This window comes from Emydura macquarii, unplaced genomic scaffold (assembly GCF_026122565.2).
Source record: "Emydura macquarii macquarii isolate MOO-44397 ecotype Brisbane River unplaced genomic scaffold, CSIRO-AGI_Emac_v2 contig_3044, whole genome shotgun sequence".
Taxonomy (NCBI): domain Eukaryota; kingdom Metazoa; phylum Chordata; order Testudines; family Chelidae; genus Emydura; species Emydura macquarii.
The window spans coordinates 911201-928281 of record NW_027133181.1 but is presented as its reverse complement, the minus strand read 5'-3'; the positions used below and the strand labels follow the sequence as shown (position 1 = coordinate 928281).

Below are 17081 nucleotides of genomic sequence, written 5' to 3'. Positions count from 1 at the left end.
AATTTGTATTTAAAAAGGCAGGTGTCCCTCTTCCTCTATGCCAAAACATGTTCCAGCTACAACCTCTCCTTTTCCGTTTCAGACAATATATAATTTCAACATTTCAGAACAAACAATTTGGTCAGATATTGTCCATGTGATTTTGTTTTTACTTGCACTAGAAAGGGCTTTGGGGCTTTTGATGGTTTGTATTCGTGATTATGACAGAGAACAGCAATTGATTGAGAAAACCTAATTGTGACCTCTATAAGAAAAGGATAATGTGTCTGAGCTTTTATTAAGCATGTCTTTTATAATTCAAGGCTGTTATAATAAAGTACTGCTTCATTGCAGGAAATTTATGGGAGAAAATGATTTAAGGAACTTGCATTATTAGTTGGCAAACATTTTTTTAAAATTCTTATTTGCTCTGATTTTAAATGAGTCAAACTGTTTATTTATAGGAAGAGTTTGAAATAAATCATGTAGGCTACTGAAACTTGTCTCTAGAAATCCTTAGTATTAAATATTATAGTGAAAAGCACCCTGGGAAAAACTGATGCTTAAATAGATAACAATAGAAATGTAAACTCTTAATTTTCTTTAAAAAAAGAATATAGTATGAACTTCTCTAGAAGTTCTTGAGTCTGGAAAGTAAGTCTAAAATCTCTTTTTACAGGTATATTAATATAGAAGCACACAAAATTATTTCAGTTTTACAAAGACAAGCTCTTTTGTAACTAGAGATGCTGTCCCATTTGTACTAATTAAAGGGCAGAAACACTAAAACTAACTTTCTAAAAGATTAGCTATGCCAAGATCTTTGTTGTTATTTTTAACCTTTTTATTATAACATAGGTTTACTTACTGTAGCTTTCTCAATTCTTCTCCTACTACTACTTCTTGTTTTAGACAGTCCAGTAGCCATTCTGGTCAACCTTGCTTTAGGGTCCTTTCAAGGTTTTTTTTGTGGATTTTGCATCTCAAGACCATACATTTTAAGAATCTGCCTGATGTCTATCACTGCTCAGCATTTTGAAATATCAACACTTCATTACACTCCCAAGCCCTTAAGAAGTAAGAGTTTGTATGATTTCAGGAATAAAAATCAAGGCAGAAGAGTACTAATACATGAAATGCTTGGATTTAACATCTGTTATCAATCAATGTTATCAATCAATAACATTGCATATTTGGATAATAGAAGTATATGAGAAAGGGAATTGGGGGTATAACATGAACCTCAATTTTCATTTGATACAGAGAGAGTCATATCCCCCAACTCTTAACTTCCAGATACTCTACAAAGAAGAACCCTCAATTGGGAGGAAAACGGCATGTCACCAACACCACTTCTAGCTCTTCTCTGGACACTGTAGGAGCAGGTAGGTTGTCTGTTTAGCATCCAGGGGCCCAAGGACTTCATCGACTTCCAACATGGTAGCACAATCTGATTGTCTATAGCATGCAGCAATGATGTCACTCATCAGAGAGAGCATAGCCAGTTTGCAGAATCTTTGCAGAGGCCAAAATAGGAAGCTACTGCATCACAGCCTGAAAGTGCATGGGCAGCTAGCAATCCTGGTAGAATGTTCCAGTGTTGCTCTGCAGTAGCATGGATATCTATTACAGCTCTCTTGGACTGTGGATTCTTGTTAAACTCTGTTGAAGGAAATTGTGCAAGAGTAAGACAAATACATCAGTGTCAACTGATAATACTGATATTCCCACTTCTCTTTTGCAACCATAATCATTTGTTGTACAAGGATGTTGTTGGTTTCGTAATGTGAGGTGGTCATATCTTCTCTGTGTATCACCTCACCTCCTTGGTTTATTTCAGATGGGGTGTTGTCTCTGCCTGCCTTTGATGTCTAGCTTGTGCTTTAATGTGTGTCATTGGTGAAATGTCATGTCTTGAATGAATCTATGATGTCAATCAAATGTTTTATTTATTTTCAGTAAGCACCAAGATAACTTTCTGTGGAGTTAGCTGTGTACTTGTATTCAACTGCTGTTAACTCTGCTTGCTTCTGAAGCTCTGCTAGATCTTGCTAGATCAGCATGTCTTCCTTTCCTGATCCAGGATCTCATATACGGCTCACCATTGAACATCATGAGAGGTGGTCCTACAAAACTAATGAAAAGTAGTGTTGATATGGTCTGCACTTTCAGAAATGATTGCAAAGGGGTCCTGATTATGTTCATGTGCGAGAAACCCTGTTCACGTTCGCTTGATGTTATTGGTATGATATTGATGCACTTTACAAGAGATTTTATGGGAGCTGGCATTGCCTTCTGGTGATTGTCCTTGTACTCTCTGAACCTAGGCACTACCGTTCTCTCATCCAATTGCTACCTATGGCAAAGATCCTGGACTTCATGGTCTCCATGGAGTATGTCGGCATCCTGCGGTCAGTTCCTAGGATATAGAAATTTGACATCAGCAGCAAGTTGCTCATCTGTTTTGTCCATGGCCCTACGCTGCAACTGGTTTGCCATACTTCTATAGAATTGGGATTGGTTGATTGATGTGATGCCCCTTGTGTTTGTGTTCAGTGTGTTGCCCTGAAATTCCATCACAACTTCAGCTTCTCATGCAAGCCTCTCTTGCTCCCCTGGGTCTTGCACTTTCTGCTCAAAAACACAAATCTGCCTCAGAATTTTGTCTTGTGCTCTTTGGCTGTTGATTCCCTGGACTGTAGTTCAAGTGATAGTTCCGCTAACTCTTGTAGAGCATTGGAAAGTATGTCCAGGTTGAGTATAAATGATGAAGATGTCACACATTTGTGGAGTCCACTGAACATGTCTTTTTCTTTACCTTGTGCTTCCTCTGACTGCTGGAAGTGAAGAAAGAGAGCACAGTAATTCTTCCAGACTGCTTTCACTGTACAGCTATTTGATGCAACTCATCGTGTTCTCAGAATGCTCTCAATTTCCAAGATTTCTACACGCATATTCTTGAAATTCCCTTGGGTTTTTAGGGGAGGCATGGTAAAGAGAGTAGAGTTTGTCCATAAACACTTTAAAGTGGTGGACTCCATGAACCTCCTGCACAACGTTGTGAACAGAGAATTCCAAACAGTGACCAGAGCAGTGCCAGACAATCACCTTTGGAAAACACAGCTGTATCAAAGTAGCCACTCCGCTTTTCCATCCTAGCATGACTGCTGCTCCATCACAAGCAAGAGCCACCAATTGCTCCTTTAAGAAAGTGTGTGTGAATCCCATTGCATCCAACTTCTGCAACGAGATTCAGGCCATGGTTGAGGCGTCAGTGGTTGGAAGCTCGATTAGGTCAACAAACATGTTTATATGATGCTCCATCTCCTCTGCTGCAAATCATATGTAGACAATAAGAGTGGAAGCCTGGCTCAAAATAGTTGACTCAGCAATCATTACTGCAATTTTGCAGACGAGACATTATATTTTTATTTTTTTTTCTTCATTTTCCTCTGCAATGTGACGTTTGAGTGCAAAATTTACCCCATATTTAGTCCAATCAATTAGCAGATCAATTAGTGTCTTGAAATTCAGAAACCAACAAAAAATAAAAATAAAAAAAGCCCAAAAAACCCACTCTGTATGGACACTAAAACAAGGTACTGCCAACAACTTGCAAACTACCATACTAAGAGAGGAGGATGAAGAAAGTATTAGAGCAGAGTCACACAGCTTCCTGTTATGGTTCTCCTATGTCAGAAAGCAGCAACTCTGAGGATTGTCAGCAGAATTTCCTAAAAGAGATCTGCGAATGGGAGAAAGGAGTGAAGGAAATATGAAGGCTTTAGAGAAACTTTAATCCAGCCTAAGGGCAGTGGCAAGATGGACATCTGGCTAAGCCAAACCCGACATTGCTGCAGACAGATGTATCATGTGAATGGCTTAGTCCTGGCAGCTGCAGGGAAAACTTGTCTGTAATTCTGAGAAAAAAGGAAAGGGAGCTGTAGCCAGTTAAGTCTGTTTGCGGGAGGGAGGGCACACACCTCAGCAGAGATTTGGATCCTGGCTGCTAGAAGGATTTATTCTTCCTCATTCCATCACTTGGCATAGGAGGGGAATCCTACCTTAGGTTTTAAAAAGTTCTATAAACAACCCCATGTCACTCACACTTTAAGCCATTCAAAGAACCATTTAAGTTTACTTTAGACATTTTAGGAGCTGTAAAAGCATATTCTGAATGTATGTCAGAATATGTGTACTAAAGGAGGACCTGAGATGTTAAGGTTAGAGTTGAAACCAAACCGCTCCAGAGTCTGGCAGTGTTTAGTTACAGTTTTGTTTGGTCTGACATCTAAAGTGTAATATAGACTGAACATATGACAGTTAAATAATATGCATTTTTGATTTTAGCATTACACTTATAAGAGAAGAAGGGGACTCCACAATTTACTTTTAACTCTTCCTCATAAATTATGTCCACTTCTCTCACAAATGCAATGCTGAAAAAATAAATACAGTAAAATTCCAGTTAACCTAATTCCCTTTATCTGAAAATCCTAATTATCTGAATCCATAGTGTGTCCCCGATGTAAATCTATGTTAATCACCACCAACACCTTGTCAATTAGTTTCTTAGTGCCTTCTGGCGCTAATCAACAGTTTTGAATTTGTATAGCAGTTCTGAGCTATCATCTCCAGCTACTGAGACCAAATCCTGTTTCAGATGCAGCAGCAGGTTGGCAGGACAAGGTCAAAAAGAAAATGATCTGTGTTGGATCTAAAGCAGAAACTAGAGATTCTCAAGGACCTAGAAAGGAGAGAAAAAACTGTTTTTGTTGTTCAGCATTACAACATTGGTAACTCCACCATTTATGATACCTGGAAGGTAATGGACAAGCTGTGGAGATTTGCTGCAGCCATGGACACAATGCTCACAAATGACAGACTAATCACAGTCCATAGTGGTTATAATACAAATTTGGTGTTGTAAAAACCTCAGTGACGTTGTTTATTTACACTTAATAAAGTATAAAGTATTAAGCAAACACGAGCATTACTCCCTTCGTTCCCCGTATTTCGGTATCAGTGAAAATGCAGCTTGAAATAGCACTTCTGTTTTCTGAATGCCTGGTTATCCAAAAGTTTCAGATGTCCTCCAGGCCATTCAGATAAATGTGAGAGTAGTGTACATTATTTAGCAGACTATCTTCATATATCATTTATGTATATGTACTTTAGCTGCTGTTTGCAGCAGCTAATCACAAAAAGTGATGAGTTTCCGCCCTGTGAACTAACAGTGGCACAAGAAGGATATAACAATAAATATGTTCATTAACAGAGAGGAAATACACACCCAGCAGATGAACAGAGGTACATCCGAAGGTCATAAGTGATGATAGGAAAAGATACAAAAATCTGATCTGAAAAAACGCCATGCATGGAGGCCAGATGAATGCTATTATTACTCACTATGCTATTTTTACTCAGATTAATCTGTATTACTCACTGTCTATTCAGCTCATTTTGCAATAGTTCAACACATCTCTACAAGAAGCTCCCTATTTATACAGCACCTTATAAACACAAAACCAGTGTTTCCTATTTCTTTGGTATACAAAGGGACAGAACAGTGGATATGGGAACTTGCCATTCAACAGCGGAAACTATTTGTAAAGCTGGAAACAAGACACCAGGAAGAAAAGGCTTTAATGAAACAGTGCACTGTCAGTGCCAACCACAAAACCTTTTACATATAATTCCAAGGAAGACTCACTTTAGATGTTCTCTTTATGCAGCTTTCCTCTGTCACTATTACTATACTTCATTGAACAATACAAACAAAAATATTAATACCATCATAAATAAGATTATGATAAACGTTATTACAAGAACAGTTTTTTAAGCAACTAATCAGCAGATGCAATCAATGACACGTTAGCTTACTTTCCTTTTGATTCTGCAGAAAGCCACAGTCAAGGGACAAATGCTTCTCTGTGAGCATCAGCTAAATTACAGGTATACCACTTGTGCATTAGCTGAGCCAGGTTCAATTGGATCCCCCAAATATCCTGAATTTCTGATACCATGCACAGCAGTTGAACTCTGGAGAGAGGATACTTTTAAACATTTTATATCATCTTTCCAGAGGCTTATAATTTGGCCAAATTCAGGTGAATTTTCACAAGGGATGGCAAGAGGCACATCCCTGATACCAGGCATCATGCCACATTTCAAGTCTTTATTCCAAAGCATGGAGGAGCTAGTACATTACATAATGGTTGTAAGAAGTTTTTGTTTTCTGTTTTTTTGGGGGGTTTTTTTTGTTTTTTTTTTTTAACATGGGAAACCATAGGTTTTTCCCTATCTTTGTTCTGAGGCAGACACCCAACATGGAAAATTTCAGCTTAAATGGTTTAAGACTGGCAAGTTTATAAGCAACTGGAAATAGAATCTTATAATAGATAGTGTTGGTCAACCTTAACTACAGGCAGCTCCATATACAATAATTGTGGTAGTAGAATCCAATTATAGTCAGGGCAGATAGCCTTGCCTATAGTTAAGCTTGCACAACATTTTCCATGATAAGACCTTTTTTTCCAGTTCTTTTGCATGGGTCCTATATCCAACAGTCTCATTAACTACACAGGTCTGATTCATTTCTAGAACATAGCCCATCCTCCACACTGAATGAATCAGGGGTCCTGTGGAAAGAATATTAAGTGATTACGTAATTAAAGACGAAGTCATAATGCACATGCACAAGGGGACGAAATGAAGGTGGCCTGGGCAACCTTAATTCTGGCATTTCCTAATTTTTGAGTGTTTGACTGTGCAACCTTAATAATGTTCTTTTAACTTAATTTTTTTTACATATAACTTAACTAAATAGAATGAAGGAAAGATCATAGGCTCTATAGAGAAACTGAATGGACTAATAATCAAGGACTACATTGTTTCCATTAAAATGCCAACATTTATCAACAACAACTACTACACAGCAGTATCTGAAGTACGAGTTTCCCCCTATTCTTAGAATAGGAAATAACTGTGGTAATTGTGTGGCATCTGCAGACAAAAGATGACTTTTTAATAGACTTCTGTAAGCTGGAAATAGTACTATATTGCTTTCTTCCACACAGAAACCTATGAGGTGGTGCTGGAGAAGAAATTCTCTGAAATAAACTCTTCACAGAGATTCCTCTACATTATTCCATGGCTGTTACCCCTCCACATAGAATAGGCTATAGAACACACACACACACAGACATGAAGGATGCCCATAGATCCGGGGAAGGCCAGAGCCAATCATCCAGAGGAACTTGCCTTCACACTAACTTTGCCAATCCCCACATCCCAAAGCTCCTGTCAGCATGATTCCAATACAGCTATCTTCCTAGTCACCATATATCCATCCTGACCCTATGACCATGGCTTCTTTTGGAACCACTAGTGTGGTGGGAACATCATGGTAAATATCACTCTGTCTAAAACTGTATTATCTATTCTGGAATCTCCAAGGAACCTGACAAATAAGGAAAGCATATTGTATTCTCATATATATATATGCCTTTAGAATTCTCCATTCAAGTAAGTTGATGGTATTTATGTTATATTTTTCACAAAGGGAGTTCTGTGTTTTCACTCCACAGCCATTAGCAGAGTACAGAATGTTTTACCTCTGCTCCTGAATATTTCTGCGTCTTCAGGACAAGCTCCTCTAAGCAGATTTCATCACTAATGGGCATGGAGCGAAACTGAAGTTTAAAGATCTCTCTACGAGTGTCTGCGTCCGGCAAGGGCACATAGATGATTCTGTCAATTCGTCCAGGTCTCATCAAAGCCTATAATGAAAATGTCACACAAAAATCAGTTAACAAAAATGAAGCAACTCAACAACAAAAACCACACATTTAGGATTTTTCCATCTGACTATACTAATAGTTAGGCCATGAATAGATACCGTTATGCTTGTATATTAGGATTTTTCAGTAAATGAAGAGAAACCAATGCTATTTATTTAGATTAAAGAGACAAGATTGCTTCCAAACAAAGATATCATTCTAAACAACATAAAACAAACATTTTCCTAAAAATAATTTAAGATTTATTTCAAGGATTGTCGGAATGTTAGAATCTGGCTGCTGGACAAATGGCCATTCTCACCACAATTTAAGATCTTCAATTAAAACTACAGTAGCAAAGGTAGAAAATATAAATGTTACAGTTACTTATTATTATACACTGATCTAAGATCTTATCATTTTTTAGAAATTTACAGAAGGAAAAGTTATCCTTTCATCCCCCTCTTTTAAACACAGAAAAGCTAACAATAGGCAGCAGTCAATGACATTTAGTTTCAATAAGTGGGAGAAAAACATGAAGTTTCAAGAACTCTGTAGCTTAATAATTCTGGTTATCAGTATAGTCTGGTCTGACTGGAGCAATTTTTTCTTCATCAGTGCCACAGTACACTTTAAAACTAAAAATGAAAAGAGTTAATCTAAAGCCCCAATCTGGCAGTCTTATGCATGTGCATAACTTTCTGCACTGTGAGTAGTCACTCTAACTTCAATAAGACTACTCCCAGTATGTAAGTTTGCAAAAGCACAACCTAAAGTAGAACAATGGCAATAAAAACAAAAGCAATAGCAGCAGCACTAAAAGTGCATCAAAGATAAAACACAAAGCAGAAAAAGAAAATAAAACCTACCTCGACTGCAAACCAGAATAAATGTATAGCTCAATTCATAACTTGAAAATAATAATAATATATGCCCCTCTGATTTAAGAGCTCCTTTTTTTGCCCCTGAGATGGAACTGTCACTGAGTTCTATATGTAAAATTTCTAAGCTGAACTATGAGACAAATTCTGAGGTTTTTATGAAGGCACAATTCCCATAGAAGGCGATGCGAGTTTTGTCTGAGTAAGGACTTAAGGACTGCTTCCTAAGTAAACATAAATATTTATAAGGAGTCAGTTGCTTAATTTGTGACAATGGAGGGAGTCATTTTGATGTTTTTGGAAAAGTCCAGAAGTTTTTAATTTTTTAAAAATCTTCAATTGCTGATAGAGCATCCGAGAGAAATGTACAAGCTGTATGCACACAAATACTATTTAAAATACACTTTAAATTGGACAATGTTTATAAGATTCAACCTCTAAACTAAATTCTTTTTTTGTTACAGTTCTCTCTTGGGCAAGGTAGTTTGAGTTCCAGTTGACTTAAGATACTGCATGGTTGTCTTGGGCTGTCAGCCAAGAAGTCTTTTCCCAGCCTGATCATGTCAGTGAAAGTCATGCTGAGAAAATAGTAGGAAAGAACCTTCCTTCCTACACAGCCTTGATCAAGTTAACATCCTTCCTACAGTTGCTTTAAAAAGACTGTTGTGGTGCTTCGGGGTGAAAAAAATTATCCTGAATGTTAAGAGATGTCCTGTTATTTTTAAAACAAAAACATGACAATTCTCAACTAGAGAACTGCAATACGAATTCCAACTAGCTGTTCACAGCAGCACGGGTGTGTTTATTTAGGAACTTAACATACTAAAGAGATGATACAACAAATCTATAATCCAATTATATTGTATATATAATTGTATATCATGTTTAAATAAAGATACTGCTATTTTTCATCAACATTTTTGATAGAGAAATTTGCAAGTTTCATGAATGGCCTGGGAGAGTAGCCTATTAGATATTATATTGCAATTGCATTCCACTTGGTCCTAAGGAAATGCCTATAGCTAATGCTATCACTTACAGAAAACCTGAAATGTTCATGAGTACAACGGTGAACTTCACTTAACTTAGGGTAGGTTTCATCAGGAAACCTACTCAACTGGAATGTTTCCTAGGGAGACGATTAGCCTAATAAAAGTGAATGACAATGGCTGCTGCTTAATTGGAAAAGTGGTGCTTAACCAGTATTAAAAAGTATTAGTATTAAATTCTAAGATCTAAGAAGTTATGAATGAAATTCAAAAAGTAGAATTAAAGATAAAATACAGTGAATATCATATTTATTTTTGTGCTGTTATTTGGCACTATTTTTCATGTAAATATCTTTTAAGACTGTTTCGTGTTTTATGTAGTTTCCTAATTGGTGGCTCAAGTAAGAGATACTTTCATATTTTGGCCAACACTTTACTATATTTTCTTCTTAAAAGAGATACATTTTTATTAAATTTGAGTTTTGGATGTGCCTGAATTCCCCAATCAAGATAGGGCTCCACTGTGCTAGGAACCATATAAACACACTGTAAGAACCAATACTAGCACTGAAGAGCTTACCATCTAAAATCAACAAGACAAAGGGTAGAGAAGAGGAAGTATAGTTATCATTTTACAGATTGGGAACCTGGTCTATACTGCCATGGTGGGTCGATGTATGATAAGCTAGTTATGTAAAGTAACTAGCTTATCTCATGTCAACGTACTTATGTCTACGCAGCGCAGCGTCTTCACGATGCTACTTTGATGGGAGAGCGTCTCCCATTGATGCTGCCTTCCATCTTTCAGGGACATGGACTAATTCAGTCAAGGGGAGAGTGCTCTCCCATCAACTGAGAAGATCTATGCAGACCCACTCAGTTGATGCCACTGCATCAATGCCTGCTGCCATGGTAGTGTAGACATGCCAGAGACAAACTCTCTCCTGCATCCAAGCTATTTGGGAACAGACAAATGGCAGAGGCGGGGTTGCTCGATTCTGAGACCTGATTTGTGCTAGCCCCGGTAAAAGACAGAGCAGATGAAGGCCTGTTCTAACTTATGCCATAGTATGGTCTCTTTAAGAGACTCTACACCAGCTGAGGACAGGTGCGACATCACTCAACTCTGCCACACCCATTTGCTGCCTCAGAAAACCTCCACCACCTCCCAAGACATGGCTCCTGTGCCATGGGTGGGGGAGATAACTGGCTCAGGAACAACACTGCCAATGGAGAGTTCCTCTATGGTCCACTTATGGGTAGATTTTGATCCCTTTATGCCTGACTGGCACAAAGTATCTGAATCTCAACAGAAAGTCTGGCCCTAAGCCAGAATGGTACCCAGAACTCTCAATCACAGTCCACAGTCCCTTAACCAGAGAACACTATCAGTTCTACAAATAAAGAGAAAATAAAACCTACTGAAATGTTTCACTATCAACACCCCATTGCAGGAGAGCTAAGGACAGAAAAGGAGAAAGTCCCACACCTCTAATATTGTTTATTTGGGGGCTGTAAATACCTCTCCTTCCAAAATCTTGCCTTATCAAATGTCACCCATAAAATATCTACCCAGATCAGTGGCATTGTATAGTGCAAACTTACAGCCTAGTTAAGTACTTGGAGCCACACATGCACACCAAGGACTCTTAAACTTGATCCCAAAGTGCTGACAGGGAGCTTTAGTGTCAGTGGGCAGATCGCTGTTTGAAAGGATAATGAAGAGCACTGAATATTCCACAGAACATAAGAATAGCCCTTCACTGCCCTTCAGGGCTGGATGTATGTGTGTAAGAGAGGTCCATCAATGGTTATTAGCCAAGATGGTCAGGAATGCAACCCTATGTTCTGGCAGTCCCTAGACCTGGGACTGGACACCAATCACTCACTTATTGCCCTGTTCTGTTCATTCCCTCTGAAGCATCCAGCACTGGCCACTCTCAGAAGACAGGACAATAGGCTAGATGGACCATTGGTCTGACCCAGTATGGCCGTTCTTATGGGGAAGACCCCTGGAGTTGACTCTCCCCTCGCACAAGGAAGTGGGAATGAAGAATCCCTGGAGTTTCATCCATAGCTGCAGCAGGAACAAAGGAGTGCAAGATGAGGGGCTGATGTGAATTGTGGGGAGCATGGAATTAACTGTTTGCTGCTGAAATGTGCAAAATTGATTTGGGGCGGGCCAGAATTAATTGATGTAAGGCAGGAAGGCACACCATTAATTTATTGTGAGATGCTAGGGATACAAAATGGGGGGTTAGAAGGACATACAATTAATTAATTTGGGTTTATGTAGAAACCCTTTGTACCATCAAGCAATACTTATGCAAATTTGTGTAATTTTTTGTCATAAGACTTGGCAGGTATGGAATGGGGCCTAATTACACATAACCCCTAAGTTACTGGTTGGGGAATGTAGAACATTATGCAATCTCAGCTCATAAAATATCATCCACAGGGACATCATCCATAGGGACTCAAAAGAGTGAAATGATCATCAAGTAACCTGTACCATCACAAATGATAATATAACATATCCAATTAAGATAAAAATACCATTTTTATAAAAAAAAAGTTCCTTAATCTCTCTCATTTTAATTTGAGAAATGTTATTTGAGACCTCTGGTTGGAAAACTTACCTACCTTCTAAAACAAGGGTATTTTTGTGTGTAATTATGGTAGGTAATTATTCAGGAAAGAAAACCTTAAATCCATAAAGCCCAGGTAAACTATTTGTGGTTCCTTTTCAGAATGGAAATACTAATTCTTAAACTAGAATTAACCTTGGGGCTTTGCTAATTTTTTTTTTAAAGCATGTCATTAGTTAGCTTGTTAGAGTGTCATTAGTTAACTTATTAGAGAGATGTTTAGCCACAGCAGGAAATACTTTGTCAAGCAATGCAGAATTAAAAAGACACTGCCAGTATTATAGTAAATAGATAAAGCAGACAGGTTTTTTCAAACAGGACTGAAGAAAACCCCATAGCCTCTGATGTACTTCTATACCCATGTCTAATCTCATTAATATCTTTCTGATTTCATCCTATAGCAACCTACTTCCTCTATATGGCTGGAGAAGGCAATTTAAGATTTGAAAGAACAATGTAATATTTGAAGTCCGGTGAAGTTTGACAAGATTTTTTTTCCCACTAGGAAAATGAAAGCTGCACAGATTACATTGAACATGGAGGGGTATTAGGTTCAGGAAGTAACCAAATTTAATTTGGATGGTTAGTGTGTTGAACATTCCCTGTTCTAATTAATCTCATAAATGCATTCTTATTAAATTAGGACATTTTTCCTTTAAATGACCTTTTCTACAGAATCTATATAGTGCATCAAGAAAGTAGTTCAGTCCAACCTTCAAGCTCATTGGGTTCAGAACTGAAATTACAGTTAGAGAGACAAGGAGGGTGAGGTATATCTTCTATTGGACCAACTTCTGTTGGTGAAAGAGTCAGGCTTTAGCAGTTGCAAAGCATTTAAAAATAAATCTCTCTCTTCCTAGCCTGTATAATTCCTAGATATAACAGTATGTTGAATAATCAAGTCCAGAGGATGCCTAGAACATTACGACCTGATGGAGTCAGTATGAGGCAAATCATTTGGCCAGTTGCAAATGGGAGTGACCCATGATTGCTATTTGAGCATCTAATAGAAAGGACTCCAAAAGAACACTATGGGTGTGGAGTGACAATCTTGAGGCTGACATTACAGAGGAGGCAAGTTCTTTAAAGTGCTTGTGTCTTCATATCAGTATCACCTTAGTCTTGCCTGGGATCAGCTTTAACCAGCTACTCTTCATCCAGCAGCTGATTTGGAGTAAGCAATAAGAGAGCTGGGGTATGGTGTTGTTACAGGTGATGTAAAGTAGACATAAAGCTGGCTGTCACACTGCTTCAGTCAGTGTTGTCTCACCAGTTTCCCCAACAGCTTCACATACACATTGAAAATATGGCAAGGGGATTTTGATTTGTGGAGCTCTACACAGGTTAGGAGTTTGGAGGTGGAAAACAGTTCTCCATAATGCCCCTTACAGTTAAATGAGAAAGGGACCTGAGCCATTTCAGGGCATTTCCATTCACGCCTGCAGCTTGAGTTTATTTGATGATCGGTTGTATCTTATCCCAAGGAGATGTCAAGCAGGATGAATATGAATATACTTCCTTTGTCTTAAAACAGGAGGGATCATCAACCATAGTAAGAGGTGCTGTCAAAGTACTATGTCATGGCCTGAAGCCTGAATGAGAGGAACCAGTGTACTTGCAGCTGCGAGATGGCACTGGAGACTTCTTTTTGTTGGTTTCTCAGTTTGCTTGCTTGGGGAAAAAAAATCTTCCAGCACCTTCAGCTCATCCAACACCTCCTACCAGTTCTCTTCTTGGAAGACCTCTTCCCCAGCCACCACCCTCCTGTTTTTCCGAAGATTTATGCAAATTCTTTGTTCTTGTTACACAACATCTAAATGTGCACTCAGGGTGCGATAGTATGATTTTTTAAAACCTATTTAAGAATAATTATTTAACTATTGCATTAATAAATGAGTTTATAAAATTATTTGGGTCACAGAGAACTAATTCCTCCAAAATGTTTAATTCTTCTATTATTGATTCTTATACAAGGACTTCACATTATATAAAGATAAGGCTGCACAACATTTCTGTCACGTCAGTCTTGCTCAAGACCTGGAGCATTGTGCAAGTTGACAAGAAAAGACTTGATGTGTTTGACAGCAGGTGTTCAGGAAGAATGTGCAATATCAAGCGGCAGTACTTTGTGAAGAGCAGTGAACAGGGCAGGAACATTTTACATGGTTATTAACAAAATGTAATAATAAAAGAAGGGAAAAACAGATGGTTTGATCTCCAAGCAAGATGTAACACAACTTGAACAGTGAGAATGTTTATTTCAAAAGAGTCAGCAGAGAAAACAATAAAAGGATGGAGCAGAAAAAAAACCCTACACGTAGCTTATCCTTTACAGTCAACTGGTAAGTGCCATCCTTATATACATGCTAGGTACAATAGAGACACGCACATCAGTATTTTTACATAACTTTTTCTTCAGCCACTACTTTAAATTGTAGTCTACTGCAATGCATCATGTCAATAGAGTGAAATCCTTCTACATAACCCATGGTACAGTCTGAAGTGAGACTCTCTTTTTGTAGCAATAGGAAATAACACACTCAGTACCATTGGCTTAAGAGATCTTCAATCCCTTTTTAGTATTCTGGATCCATGTTTAACATTTTGTATCAAAACACAATGTTATTCTATTATTCTATTAAGCAGAAGGAGAACTGACATCTTTACATAAAGTATGGATAAACTAAAATCTTGGAAACTGTTTTCCAAGAAATAAGTTTTCTTCCTATTTTACTTTGTTGCCACTGTTGATAATCAGAGCACCGTTGATCTCTTTGGTGTTACTGCAAATTAGAGTCACATCCAGTAACTTTTGTGAAGTAGAACAGAAGTGTAGGTGACTTAAATAAATGTAAATCATAAATAGGAACTGCCAAAATCGCTTGAAGAAAGTAAAACTGTCCTGAGCGCCTCGGTGTAAAACAGAAATCAAACTTGAACCTGTTCTGAGAGAAGAGTACCATTTATATGAATTTGCATCTCTGTTTTTCCTGGTTGAAGTCAGAGATAGAAACAAAAGGACTGATGAGAAAGACCAAAATATTACCTGACCAGCTAAAACGAAAAGTCTACAGTATTCCAGTATTTTCCAAATTAGGTATGAAAGAAGGGCATCCGTTTTAGGGATTGCATCAAAGCTGTCTATTTTATCCTCGTGCTCCTTATACAGCTCGCAGCACACTCTGTTAATGAATTCTGTCTTCTTCCTCACATGTCTGAGTGACTGTGGACTTAACCCTCCTGCTACAGTCTTTGTGTCAGAATTTATCTAACAAATTCAAGAGGGATAACATGGAGAATGAAGACTTGCCTCCTCTGAGATGCAGTTCATTGCAGCAGTAAGACCATGTAAACACAAGTGCTGACTATAAGGGAGATGCCAGCACTGAGCTCTGATCCCTCACATGCCTCATAGGAATAACAAGAAGAGAGGGTGGAATTGGGACTGCTCGCAGTTCCATTCTCACGCCTTGTTCTTCAGATGAAGAGTAGGAAAGATGAAGCTGAGTATCAGCTTATCTTTCTCACATCTCAGAGCTGGCTGCCATGTTTTATGGTCTCCTATGACTGTAATGTAAGCTGTGTAAAAATGCTAATGAGGTCCTCGGATGCATCAGGCGATGTATTTCCAGTAGAGATAGGGAGGAGTTAGTACTGTTTATACAAGGTGTTGGTCAGACCTCATCTGGAATACTGTGTGCAGTTCTGGTCTCCCATATTTAAGAAAGATGAATTCAAACTGGAATAGGTGCAGAGAAAGGCTACTAGGATGATCAGGGGGAATGGAATACCTACCTTATGAGAGGAGGCTCAAGGACCTTGGCTTGTTCAACCTAACCAAAAGAAGGCTGAGGGGAGATGTATTTATAGAGAGGGATAAATATTAGGGAGGGAGAGGAACTGTTTAAGTTCAGCGTTAATGTGGATACAAGAACTAATGGATATAAACTGGCCACCAGGAAGTTTAGACTTGAAATTAGATGAAGGTTTCTAACCATCAGAGGAGTGAAGTTCTGGAACAGCCTTCCAAGGGGAACAGTGGGGGCAAGAAACCTAGCTGGTTTCAAAACTGCGCTTGATAAGTTTATGGAGGGGATAATATGATGAGACAGCTCAATTTGGCAATTTACTGATCTTTGACTACTAGCGGTAAATATGCCCAATGGACTGTGATGGGATGTTAGATGGGGTGGGTTCTGAGTTACTACACAGAATTATTTCAAGGTGTCTGGCTGGTGAGTCTTGCCCACATGTTCAGGGTTTAGCATATTTGGGGTTGGGAAGGAATTTTCCCCCATGGCAGATACCCTGGGGATTTTTCACCTTCCTCTGCAGCATGGGGCATGGGTCACTTGCTGGTGTATTCTCTGTACCTTGAAGTCTTTAAACCATTATTTGAGGACTTCAGTAACTCAGTCATATGTTAGGGGTCTATTACAGGAGTGGGTGAGTGACGTTTGTGTCCTGTGTTGTGCAGGAGATCAGACTAGATGATCATAATGGTACCTTCTGACCTTAAAGTCTATGAGTCCTGGGAACACATATGAAGCTGTGGGGCAACTAACACCCTTAGGAATTTTCTTACTCCTCCGTTTAAGAACCCTGATTTAGTACCTCAAACACCATTATTCTCACTCACTCCACAGAATCTAATTTCTAATTGAAATAAGCAAAAATTAGAGCTAGAACGGATATATTAGTTCATCCAGTTCTCTGCTAGTACATGATTGTTCATGAAAATACATTTTCAAGTGTTTTGTTTAGACTAGTTTTAAATATCTCAAGAACCAGGGCTTCAACCAC

General features: G+C 38.5%; 1 protein-coding gene across 2 annotated transcripts in view; it reads right to left on the bottom strand.

Annotated features, from left to right (window-relative positions):
- Positions 1-17081, bottom strand: part of AFG2A (AFG2 AAA ATPase homolog A) — a 285684-nt gene that overhangs the window by 46634 nt on the left and 221969 nt on the right. For both annotated transcript variants that reach the window (XM_067530207.1, XM_067530208.1), the window contains exon 15: positions 7596-7760. In XM_067530207.1, the coding sequence (XP_067386308.1) occupies positions 7596-7760 (165 nt within the window). The remainder of the gene's footprint in view (positions 1-7595; positions 7761-17081) is intronic.